Source organism: Mchenga conophoros, linkage group LG6 (assembly GCF_057382185.1).
Source record: "Mchenga conophoros isolate Kocher_MC1m ecotype Shallow Benthic linkage group LG6, M_conophoros_male_GT1.1, whole genome shotgun sequence".
In the NCBI taxonomy this organism is placed as follows: Eukaryota; Metazoa; Chordata; class Actinopteri; order Cichliformes; family Cichlidae; genus Mchenga; species Mchenga conophoros.
The window spans coordinates 5008825-5021611 of NC_140531.1; the positions used below are offsets into that span (position 1 = coordinate 5008825).

The 12787-nt window shown below is 39.5% G+C and overlaps 1 protein-coding gene across 1 annotated transcript in view; it reads right to left on the bottom strand.

The window, feature by feature from the left end:
* The window catches only part of gtpbp2b (GTP binding protein 2b), a 29125-nt gene extending 18178 nt beyond the window's left edge, over window positions 1–10947 (bottom strand). The window contains exons 1-6 of the mRNA XM_085275933.1: window positions 10551–10947; window positions 8738–8764; window positions 4233–4417; window positions 2404–2515; window positions 1988–2185; window positions 671–845 (exon numbers count right to left, since the gene is read on the bottom strand). Coding sequence (XP_085132059.1) covers window positions 671–845; window positions 1988–2185; window positions 2404–2515; window positions 4233–4417; window positions 8738–8764; window positions 10551–10739 — 886 coding nt within the window. The 5' untranslated portion in view covers window positions 10740–10947. The remainder of the gene's footprint in view (window positions 1–670; window positions 846–1987; window positions 2186–2403; window positions 2516–4232; window positions 4418–8737; window positions 8765–10550) is intronic.
* Between the last annotated feature and the right edge of the window lie 1840 nt (window positions 10948–12787).

Genomic DNA, 12787 nt, shown 5'->3' on the forward strand with positions numbered 1-12787 from the left:
CTGTGGCAGGAGTTGAAAGTCCGTGTTGCTCGGCGACAGCCCCAAAACATCACTGCTCTCGAGAAGATCTGCATGGAGGAATGGGCCAAAATACCAGCTACTGTGTGTGCAAACCTGGTAAAGACCTATAGTAAACGTTTGACCTCTGTTATTGCCAACAAAGGTTATGTTACAAAGTATTGAGTTGTATTTTTGTTATTGACCAAATACTTATTTTCCACCCTGATTTACGAATAAATTCTTTACAAATCCTACCATGTGGATTCATGGATTTTTTTTTTTCACATTCTGTCTCTCACAGTTGAAGTGTACCTCTGGTGCAAATTACTGACCTCTGTCATCATTTTAGGTGGGGGAACTTGCACAATCGGTGGCTGACTAAATACTTTTGCCCCACTGTATCAGTTTGCGTTAAGGCACTGGAAGAGCAAAAGAACCCTGCTACAATCACGTCCAACTAGAAACAATATTCCTACAAAATTTACACATAGAATTTTTATCTTTTGGACATAGTGATGCAGTTGTTAAGTCTCTAAAAAGGTTCTTGGTATTCCTGGGCCATTTTTTCTGGAGTTTGCATGTTCTCAATTGACTGGATATGTAAATCTGTGGCTTACCCACAGGTTTTAGATATTAAAAAAACACAAAAAACAAAATACAGGCTACTTACCAATACCAGTGTTAGCGCTCACCACCAGCATGGCAAAGTCAGGGCAATAACTTGTGAGGCCGAAGATGGTGGTCTTTAAATACTTGTGGTGTCCTGCAAGGTCGATGAAGGTGATCATCTTGGAAGAACTTTCGCAGATCTCCTCAGCTGTCCTGGACTCACTGTAGTTCACAACCTTTTACAGGTAACATACAAGACAGGCTGCACCAAAGGACAGAATTGAAATAAAACACGTCTTTTGTTTTGTTTTTACAGTTTGATTGTTTATTGTCAGGGATTGTTTACAAATATAAATATGCTAATACCCTGAGTTGTGGTGTGCAGCAATGGCAACAACAACCACAAAGTGTTTTTTCTCTACCTGACTGATTTTTAAGAGTCAGGTAGAGAATCAATTAGGCAGCACATTAAAAATATACTTGCCAAATTTCAAATGCTGTAGTTCTTCACTGTGTCTGACACACTGCATTTAACACTATGGTGAGAGGCCAATCTACAAAGCAGAAATATGACCCATGAAATAAATTAGTCAATATCTGATATATAGTTGTAATGAAAAGTTTCCATACACTCGTCATGGGCATGATGGTAATTTTGGGCTTCTAAAGGTGAAATTGTTATACACCATAAATCTTTATTATTATTTTTTTTTCAGGATTTCATTAGAGATTGTGAAGGCAAAATATATTTTAGAACCTACTAATAAACAAAAGATAACAGAATACAGTCCTTAACATATCTAAATAATTTAGCAATGGTAAAAGAAGAGCATTATGCAAAATTTCAAACTGAACTTTAAATAAAGTTGCAAAGCTGTTTCAAAAAACAGAGCAAACAAAAGTTAAATGTCCCACATTGACCAGATGCTTCTGGCAGCAATTAAAAAGATCCTGGCCTACTTCTGGCTGAATATTAGACCACTCTCTAGAATTTTAGAGTATTTGAAGTGATTTTCTTGAAATCAATTTGGCTTTTAAGCATAGTCCACAAATTTATATTTTTGTGTTGAGGGTGTGGCAAAGACCATTCCTTGAAGCTTAATGTTGGCCTGCTTTATCCATTCCAAAAGCATGCTCCAAAAATGTGACAAGAAATTTATATCAAGTTAAAAGACACTAGAACCCTCTACACCACTTGTTAAAAGATTTAAATTTGTTGTTTATAAAGTCATTAAAGATGTATACTGTACAATCATTCCACCCTGGAAAAAGCACAGTTCAAAGAAATCACTAAAAGCCTCAAGGTAGCATGAATTCATGTCCATAGTGAATGTAAACTTCTGAATATTGCTAATATCCTAAGTGGCAAAGGAATTACCTCTCCTTTGCTGTTGAAGCCCAAGATCTCAAAGCTGATACTGGAGGTGCGTCCGGTCTGGATCTCATGCAAATGTCTGAAAAGGTTGAGCCGTGCACGGCCTCGTCCATTGTCCAACTCGCCTTGTGTCAGGACACCCAGCAAGGTTGACTTCCCAGAGTCCACATTGCCTAGCACTGCCACCCGCAGATCCAGGAACTGTTGCAGACCAAAACAGCAAGACAGAAAATGGGATCATATTTTCATAACCATTAAACAGCACTGTTTAAAAAAAGAACCCTTGGTGCTCTCTATAGTTAAAGCCTAAATGGGCAATGCTGTGATCCTTTTTAGAGTATTGCTGTGACACCACTGTTGTTTTGCCAGATTCAACTGGACTCTTTTTCCTCTACCATGTGTAACAGACAGACTCTTACCTGCTGATCATCAGGAACTTTTCGAACAAGGACTTCTGCAATTTTGCGCGTGTTTCTGTCTGAGTCGTAGTCAACCTCCCTCTCTCGGAGGAGAGTGATGTCAGCCCCGACTCTGAAATGAAAGAAAAAGACTTAAGTTTTATCATTCAATTTTCATTTAGTTTACACTGATCCCAATCAATTTACTGAGCAAAGCAGTAATAATTTTTCTTAGACGGCTTCTCCCAGTTTCAATTTATTTCAAACAGTGACTGGAAACCTGCCTAATGATTGTAGATTTATGTACCTAAGAAAATGTAATTAGGCATTCTGTGTCATGTGTGGAAAGTTAACTACAAAAATTAAAAGTGCTTTACATTACTATCAAAAAACAATTAAATAAACAAACAAACATTAGAACATTCAAGATTAGCAAGACTGCTAATGGTGAGTACAGCATAGAGTTGGGTATTTAGTACTTTAAGTAAGATTGCGATGGGATATGTCGCATTACATATTTAATAATCAATACTGATATACTGAACCTTCTCTAATTCCAGAGCTTAGTGTGTGTTAGAAAGTGCTGAGTTTTGGACAATGCCTGCCCAGGGGGTTCCTGGACATTCTGAACAGGGCCCGACTGCAGTAATCCAGCCAGGTGGTGACAAAGCCTTAATGGATGAAGTTATCTGAGTCAGTGAGTGATGGCCAAAGTTGAGAGAGATTGTGGCAGATTGGATATAAGCCTGGACTTAAAGTGCAGAGTCCAAAACAACACCCTGGTTGTGAACTTCTGGGGAAAGTGAGAGGAGGCGTCTGTCTGCGACAATGAGTGGAACACCAGTTTTCCACAGTAGGGCTTTGGGGGCCAGAACCAAGAGATCAGTTTTATTACTATTGATGCTGAAGTAGGTTAGATGACATCCATGTTCTGAAGCAATGCAGACATTTGACAAGCAATTGCGGGGGGAACTGGGTGGAGGGTTTGGTGCTGAGATAACATTGTGTGTAACAACACAGGCAGAGACCATCTGACAAACTGTGTTGGGTTGGAGAGGTAGGACTGAAAGCAGGAGATTACAGTACCAGTGAGGACAAGATATCTGGATATATGTGAAAGCTGGATGGTGTGAGAACAAGTGCCAAAAGCTGCAGAAAGATCTGGGAACTTGAGGATACTGATGTGGCCAAAATCATCTGTCATGATGTCATTAGCTATTTTGATAAGAGTAGTCTCAGTCCTGTGGTGTGTTCTGAAGCCAGACTGTACGGATTCATGGAGCTCATGGTTTGACATATATTGATGGAGTTGGGTGGCTCCTTCCAAACTTTTATGTCATGTCAAGTCATGTCACCAGATGAAGCACTGTTGCTGATAAATAAATTTGTTAATCTAGTCCTGATGTTTTTGTTAACAGTTCAGTTATTTAGGAGGGGCTCAGATAGGCCGATACTACTTCACATTGAAAGGAGCCAGCTGAGACTGTCGCCTCCTGGATAGTTTTCAGGCTAGGCATGTCCAGCATAGACCCAGGACCTACTGGAGAGATTACATCCAACAGATGACCTGGGAATGGTTCGATGTTTCCCCAGAAAATCAGGGTCAGTAATCTACATGTTACACTGATCCATATTATGAATGAAGCTTGCTAACCAAGCTTGCTAAGCTTAACAGATACTTAGCATGCCACCCTGTCCTCCAAACATAGTAATTTCTGGCTGCAAAAGAACCAGCATGACACTAACATTGTGGAGTCCAAAACTAATGAGTGACAACAGAGTGAAGACACTTATATATATTCTTTGGTGACGTCTTAATGTCAGCAAATAAATTGTACAAGATGACCTACTTCTCTGCCATCTTCTTTAAAGTGTTGAGTGAGGCCTTCATGTCAGCCTCAGTCAGGCCGACTAGCAGACCATTGTCTTCTACTCCTATCTGGTAGACAGCTTCGCCACGGCCCTCCTGCAGTCGCCACTTCAGCTGTGTGGCCAGATGCTCAAAGCGGTACTGTGTGGGGTTGACCAGCTTCAACTACAGTATAGAAAATACATAATGATACAGGTAGTAAATGGCCACAGTTTAACTAGAGCACTGCTTGCATAGGAGTTCTGAGGTAAAATAAAAAAAGTCAGCTACACTAAATCCAAGATTTTCAAAACTGAAGGATTTAATTCTTTAATTCTGATTCAGAAAGTCCTGATTATATTCAATTTAATTTTGACTCTGTCAGAAACATATACTTATGGTCATTTATCTTGGATACGTACCGTCGAAAGCACCCTCGAAACCTTGTAAATTACAAATATTTAATTCCAAACTATGTGACACTTTTTCTGCAATAGAGAAATAGTGTAAATCTAGGTATATAAATAAAGCTAACACTTCTGAGACCTCATCAGCATCACAGCAGATGCCATTGTGTCAAAGTAACTGATGATTAAACACAGAAAAATATGAAGGAGATTTTCCTGGCCATGTCTTTTTATAGCAGATACCCCCCCAAAGAAAACCATGAATCAACATATAGACATTACTTGTACAAACATTGATACTACTGAAAGTGAAAACCTACATAAGGGTTGTTGTTAATGTCTCTGACCAAACACTCAGAAACAGACTACAGGGTGGGCCATTTATATGGATACACCGTAATAACATGGGAATGGTTGGTGATATTAAAGTCCTGTTCAAGTTACGTTGAAACCAAGCACACCATTGTTTTTCTTGTGACATTACCAATAAGTTTGATGTGTCACATGGCCCTCTTCCTATTGAAAAAACAAAAGTTGTATCCAAGATGGCCGACTTCTAAATGGCCACCATGGTCACCACCCATCTTGAGGAGTTTGCCCCCTCACATATACTAATAACAGGACTTTAATATCACCCACCCTCTAGTGGTATGTGGGAAGTCTGCCCCACAAATTTTTAAGATTAAATAATATACCATGTTCTGACTGAGGGATTTCTGAAAAATTAAAACGTACAGCTGTGCTATCACTTCCGACATAAATGAAGTCAGAAAACTAAACAGCAATGACGTTTGTAAGGTACTAAAGCTGGGCTAGCGTGCATATAATGATGTGCTATGTGATGGTTAGCATAATATAAACACAGTGAAGTTGGAGGATGAATGCTAATCTTTTTCCATTCAATAAAAGTTAATGTGAGGGTTCCCCATGGTTAGGGACCAATACAACTGCATGGCAGGATGCTGTAAACAAACCAAACTTTAGTCAGGAGAACAACTGAGATTATCCATCCACAATATGAGGTTAGTTTTACTGCTGCATGGGCTGGGCTGTAGTTATGTCATAAGGTTTTAAAAACTGAGCTTTAAAATGAACAGTGGTAATAAAAACGGAGAAAGGCCGACAGTGATCACAGCCTTTTTTAGGGGCTTGTTCATATTAAAGAGAACAAGATCCAAAGCAATAAAACATGTTAAAAACACAACAGCCTTAATAAACGCAGACCAATTTGGACCTGGAAGTAGGGTTCATACTAGGGTTGGGCGATTGGACGAATATATCTACTATCGACAATAGGCTGAGCCCATCAGCGATCGTTTTTATAAGAGCGATTTATTTATTTGTTTGCCCATGAGTAAGTTTGCTAATAATGATGGAGCTAACACTGTTTTAACTCTTTCATCTGCGAGCAAATGCACCCTCCTCAGAGTGTGCCCAAATGCTTGTTGATGGAGCTGCAGAAGCTGGTGATAGCCTAGCATACTCAGCCAGATGGTGGACACGTACCTGCTCATGCAAGTTATGCGCGCATAACACGTCTGTACAAGCAGCACACTGCTTTGATTACATCCTTAGGTTTACCTCTTTCATCCAGTTAAAAGCCAAAGAAATCCCAAATTGGCGAGTTTATACTTAATTTTTTTTTAGTGCTGTCAGCTTTAATGTGCCGTCATCATGACTAACGCGATTAACAATTAACCCATCTGGAGCGCAAACTGAGTCAAAATCCCTGAAATGTCTCTGTCAACACACTTCAGGCAGTTCGTTCAAAGGTTTTTCATTCTGCTGTCCAGATTGGTTGAGCGTGTTAAAAATTTTAATCACGTTAATCGTGACAGCCCTAATTTTTTGGGGGGAAATTAGTTTGTCCATGTCAGTCCGTGCATGACTACATTGCTCTGCCCATCAAAAAGTCTGCGCATGCGCGGATATTTTGCCCATCGTCGATTATTGGACTGACGAGGTGGTACTCATTGTGAAAATTTTGAGAACCACTGCTCTAGTGGGCCCTGCCCAGCACAGTGGAATCCAACTGGCATTTGCCATAGAAAATGCCATAGAATACCAGAATTAGCAGATCCACCACTGGCAGACTGCAGTTTTCACAGATGAGAGCAGAGTTACCCTGAATACATGTGACGGTCTAATTCAGCACAGCTATCCAGCCCATAAACAGATGACAGAGATAAAAAATCTGATGTTTTTAAGTGGGCAGTAATCAATTTTAGGAACTGTAAGGAGCTTAGGAAGAAGGATGCCTTTATGCCATTAGGCTAAAATCAGACAAAATTCGGGTTCCTTCCTGCTGGTTCACCAAGTTTATTTCAAAACTTTGAAGATATTTTAGGAACCTAAAGAAAATACCTATAATAAGAATATACAGCATTTAACAACAACCTCACCACTGGGTGACAGTTTTGATGACCACATTTTTAGTGTAGTTATCAATACCTTCCTAGTATGTTAAGCATTTTATTAGCCCACTGCTGAATTAATTATTCATAAAATGGTTAAAAATATGGAATCACCCAATATTTGTCCATTTATGTGCACGAACTAACTAATCAATCTAAGATATGCAACATAATTTTCCTAGTCTTTTCCACAATTATTTAATCCTTTCTCAGATAGCTGTTTTTAGTAGCACCAATTGAATCTTATTTTTTTTATTTTTTTTTATTTGTAGCCAAACATGCTCTCTGTCACACAGTTGCTGCTGGTGGTAATAAGTTGGACTTTCTCTTGAGTTATCACATTCACAAGATTTTCTAAAAACTTGACATCTGACCTTGAGGTCAAGGCTACTGAGATTCAAACTCATTCGAGACTTTTAGCAGACATCAAACTGAAGCTAAATCCCTTCGTTCATGAGTTATCGCGTTCACAACCTTTTGTGTTCACGCCATCTGCTTGCTCATCGCCCAGCAGGTGATGGCAAGACCTTTTATGGCTGAGGGTTAAAAAACTTTAACAGCTTACAAATGAAAAGAAGTTCATCACATCATAATAGCTGACCCACATCCACCCATCCACATTAAGGGGACGGCCGTGGAGCGTGTGAGCAGCTTCAAGTTCCTGGGAGTCCACATCTCCGAGGATCTCATCTGGACGACCAACTACTCCAAGCTGGTCAAGAAGGCTCACCAGGGCCTCTTCTTCTTGAGGACTCTGAGGAAGAACCACCTGTCCTCAGACATCCTGGTGAACTTCTATCGCTGCACCATCGAGAGCATCCTGACCAACTGTATAACAGTCTGGTACAGGAACTGCTCTGCCTTGGACCGGAAGGCGTTGCAGAGGGTCGTGAAAACTGCCCAGCGCATCGCCGGAGCACCACTTCCTGCCATAAAGGACATCTACAGGAAGCGGTGTCTGAAGAGGGCTGGGAAAATCATCAAAGACCCCAGTCACCCATCACATGGACTCTTCACCCTCCTGCCCTCTGGGAGGCGCTACAGGAGCCTCCGGACTAAGACCACCAGGTACCGGAACAGCTTCTTCCCCACAGCTGTCAGACTCCTGAACTCTGCCTCCTGACATCTGACCCACGTTAACACACGGACTGGACATACACACACACACAACCACCTACATACACACACAATGGACAACTGTACCCTCAAACACACAATAATAACATGGAGTGAACCACCACTCACAACCACTAGCACTTTATATAGCCTCTTAACTGCACTACTGCATAGTTCTGTGTAAATAATCATACGATAATTTTTAATTCTACAACTGTTTACAACTTGCATAGTTCACATTTCTGTATAGCTGTATATCTCATATTTCTGTATAGTTTTTTTTTCATATTTATATCCTGTTCATAGCCTGTACATACTTATAGTTATAGCATATTCATAACATACTTCATACCGTGTACATATTACATACCGTAATAGACCCATTTCTGTAATATACTCACATATCTATATCATTGCTAATATATATTGTAATATATCTATATCACTAAAACACTTCTGGATGGATGCAAACTGCATTTCGTTGCCCTGTACCTGTGACATGTGCAATGACAATAAAGTTTAATTCTATTCTATTCTATAATTTGGATAAGAAACAGAAGGTTAGTTACCTTATATTCAATGTTCCCTTCTTCAGCCTGGAAATGTAGAGAAATGTAGGGATAAGGTTAGTTAACACATTAATGATATGAACAAAACTGTTCTAACTATAACATAGATCATGTAGTCAAAGGTATGTTGCCACCCTGGCAACAGTTTTTCAATTTTCAAATCCAGAAGAAAGTGTTCAACTCCCCAGAATGTTGGTAACAGAGACACTCAGCCGTCATTCATCACTGCCAGGATGAACTAAAACACTAGAAGTCGCCACCCAGAGAGGTCACTGTGGGTGTGTTTCTCAACAGCAGGTATATAGCATATAGCAGCAGAATTGTGTCTCAACTACTTGTTTACCTACAACATGCTGTTGTCAGTTTCATAGTATAGGTCTTAGCATATGTATTGACTTAATGTGTTTTCATGTTTGAAAGGTTTTCTTTGTATTTGTTTGTCATCTTATACAGTCAGAAAAACACATACATATATCTCTGAATCTGCAATTTGTCATATTTATATGCTGTATTCTACTTATTGGAGGGCAGATTACTCTTTATATACTCCTTACATCTTGGATCTTTCTCTGTATTAGACATACAGACAAAAACTAAGAAACAAAATGATTTAACTACATCGATCTGCTTTTTTCAAGATTTAGTGGACAACCTCAAATTCTGCTTTTTCAACTTTTCAGGGCCTGACATTTTTTGGGCCATTTTCTTAGTTTCTCTTCGCACACTTTTCATTAATCTAGTAATGTATGTATTCTGGATGTATTCATATATGTGTGTGTGTATTCTCATTAAAATCTTGCTAATGTATTTATTTAAGTGAAGCATCAACTCTAAACAAACACTATTACTACAGTCAGGTTTCCAGATGTGCTGTTACATATCACTGTGTTAAGAAAACATACTTTTAGCTAAACATACTTATGTGGCCCCTCCTACTGCATGCCCTTTTCTGCCAACCGGATTTAATAATAATAATAATGGATTGCATTTATATAGCGCTTTTCGAGACCCCCAAAGCGCTTTACAACTCCACTAATCATTCACACACTGGTGGAGGCAAGCTACAGTGGAGCCACAGCTGCCCTGGGGCAGATTGACAGAAGGGAGGCTGCCATATTGCGCCATCGGCCCCTCTGGCCATCACCAGTGGTGAAGTGTCTTGCCCAAGGACACAACAACCAAGACTGTCCAAGCCGGGGCTTGAACCAACAACCTTCCAATTACAAGACGAACTGCCAACTCTTGAGCCACTGATTTAGTGAAATCCTCCTGCAATTTCAGTTTCCTGCGATAAATTACATTGTGATTAATCACAATCTAATGGATTGCTCAGGCCACTTCCTTTATTAAGTGGATTAGTATCTCAATTACTAGTCAATTGCCTTTGCACTGCGTACTTCATTTTAATATGTTTTCTCAACGGTTTGCTATTCCATATATCTCCCACCATTCTTAACTTTGCTCCAGTCGAGCTAAAACGTATTTGACTATTATAAAAATGTAGAAAAAAACACAGATTATTTTGCTGAATTAGTATTGCTGAATTCTTCACTTCACTTTATGAGAATGCGTCAAAATCTCTGGCCTCTGCGTGTGGAATGAGTTTCCTTCAAACCAGACAGCGGTAAAATATTGTTGTGTAAAATCAAGGTCATATAAGAGTATTTTCCGCCATGTTATAGGTAGCTGTATGGTGTAAACAAAGTGTAGCCGCAAATAACCTGCGCTCGACTATGGTTTGCTACAGTATCACTAGCTAGCTTAGCGGGCTGGAGGTCCCATAATCATGCCCAGGCTATAGAAGGGTAGCTACCTCCGGTGGTAAATACGGCGGTGGCGTTTTGTTCCTGTTGTTCTTTTTGTTCCTCCTTCTCTTTCCTCTTTTGCCTCTTCTCGTTCGCGACTTCTTCGACGTTATCCTATCATTATTACCCGAACCTGATCCCTGTCTGTCTCTGTTGTGTCCGACTGACACTGCACCACCTTCGGACAAATCCACCATCGCTAATCTTGGAGTGTCAGCTCCTAGCTTAGCTTGAAAGCGTAGTTTTCCGTGTAAGAGCAACTCACGGCAGTCAAGTAAAATGTAACACTGCTCGGCGTTGTAACATCACAGCGTATAAAACACACGGCCTGTGTGTGTGAAAACCTACAGTGAAGGATGCTCTCTCCTCAGCATCCCCACAACAGTTGGCAAATCTACTCACGTTTCCGGCTGCAACTTTCAAAATATTTCAGTGGGCGTAACCAGAAACGAACCTAAACTTCAAAATAAATTCATTTTTTGTTTAATGTTATAGTGTAAATTGTGTACTTTTTTTAATTTATTGTATATTTTGAAAGCTTATCAGATAGTTGCTGGGGTAAAACAGTCCATAGCACTGGACAGAATTTTTTCCTTAAGTCCGTTACTCTAATAAAGGTAAAAGAGATGATATATGAGCAGAATTCCAAAAGAGAAGCATGAAGGAAAATAAATATCATGGTCCTGGGTCGGTGACCCAGTGTTTTTGGTTGTTGTACTTTTTCTTTTGATATTGTTATGTATTATGCTGTTGTTGTGTTTTGGTTTCCCAGGGTTTCGTTTGTGCTCTCTCTGTTTGGTGTCATCCCTGCCTGCCCAGGGGCGGAGCGTGGGGGTGGCTTACTGGGCTTAAGCCCGGGTTGTTTTGTCAGAAGCCCGGGGTCTTTTGGAGTGTAATTTTTTCATAGTTAGATGTCTGGCTGACAACTGTATAAAACAAAAAGTACACACAATATTCGAAGCACATAGTGCACACTGTGGGAATTTACGACTGTGCGTGAATCCCCCCTGATATTGGTATGATCCGAGCTCAGGCACTAAGTGACTGAGCGAGGGGACGGGGCAGCTGCTGCCTGTGTGCGCTGTTGGAGAAACGGAGCCAGCCATACTAAGGAGAGCTTAAGTTTGACCAGTTACCAAAGAAAATCATTCATACCGTACAAATAATGTAAATATGACGGTGCATCACGAAAGATTGATATCAAACTGATCACTTGACCAATATTACGTTACTCGCTCTTCAAGTGAATCAACAAATGGCGAAATGAAAAGCCGAACAAATGCTTTTTTTTTTAGAGTCTTAGCTTACGTGTGTTTATTTCATATTTTCAGTTCTTACCCTCCCCGACTAAATCGGTTTCAGTTATGTACTGAAATATAAGAATGGACATTAGAGGCTTCTTTCAAAGAAAAAACTCAGGTAAATGTTATTTTGTATATTATGCTTTGTATGTTGTTCAGTATATTTCTATGCAAAACAAGAGGGGTTTCAGTACACAGCAGGATATTCACATTTGTTTTTTTTTTTGTTTTTTTTTTTTTGTTTTTTTTGGAAGTGACATCAGAAACAGCAGCATGTGACATCACCTGATGGCGGAGCTTCAGTTCATCCTTTGTCATCCTTTTTTTTTTTTTTTTTTTTTTTTTTTTAATAGGACAGGGGGAAAGAAAGAAAGAAAGAGGGGGAGAGGAAGAAAGAAAACCAAAGGGGAGAAGAGACGGTGAGAAGGGGGGGAGAGAGAAAAAAAAAAAAAAAAAAAAAACTCCTGGGTCACCTGTATGGAGAGAAAGAAAAACAAAAAAAACAGGGGAGACAGCAAACAACAAAGAGCAACATAATAATAAAATAAAAAAAAAGCACCATCACAATAAACTAGCTAGTCATAGATATCAATAGTTACTAAATAATAAACGATATTGTGCAGCACGCAAGATAGACAGCGCACAGTGTGCTTTGAGGCAGCAGCCAAGAAAGCTGTAGTCCGCATCTGTGGGATATTCACATTTGTAACCAGATATTTACATACACTTTAGGGAGAAAACATAAAACATTTTTACTGTACAACATCAATTTAGAGTAAACTTTTGTTTTAGATAAATATTGAAATATCTTTTGAATTAGTTAAATGTCAGAATAAAGAGAGACAGAGCTGTCTATTTTTTATCACTTTGATCAAATTTAGGAGTACATATACATTAAGTTTATTGTTAATTAGTAAGAAACTCCAGACGATTCCATTCTGAGC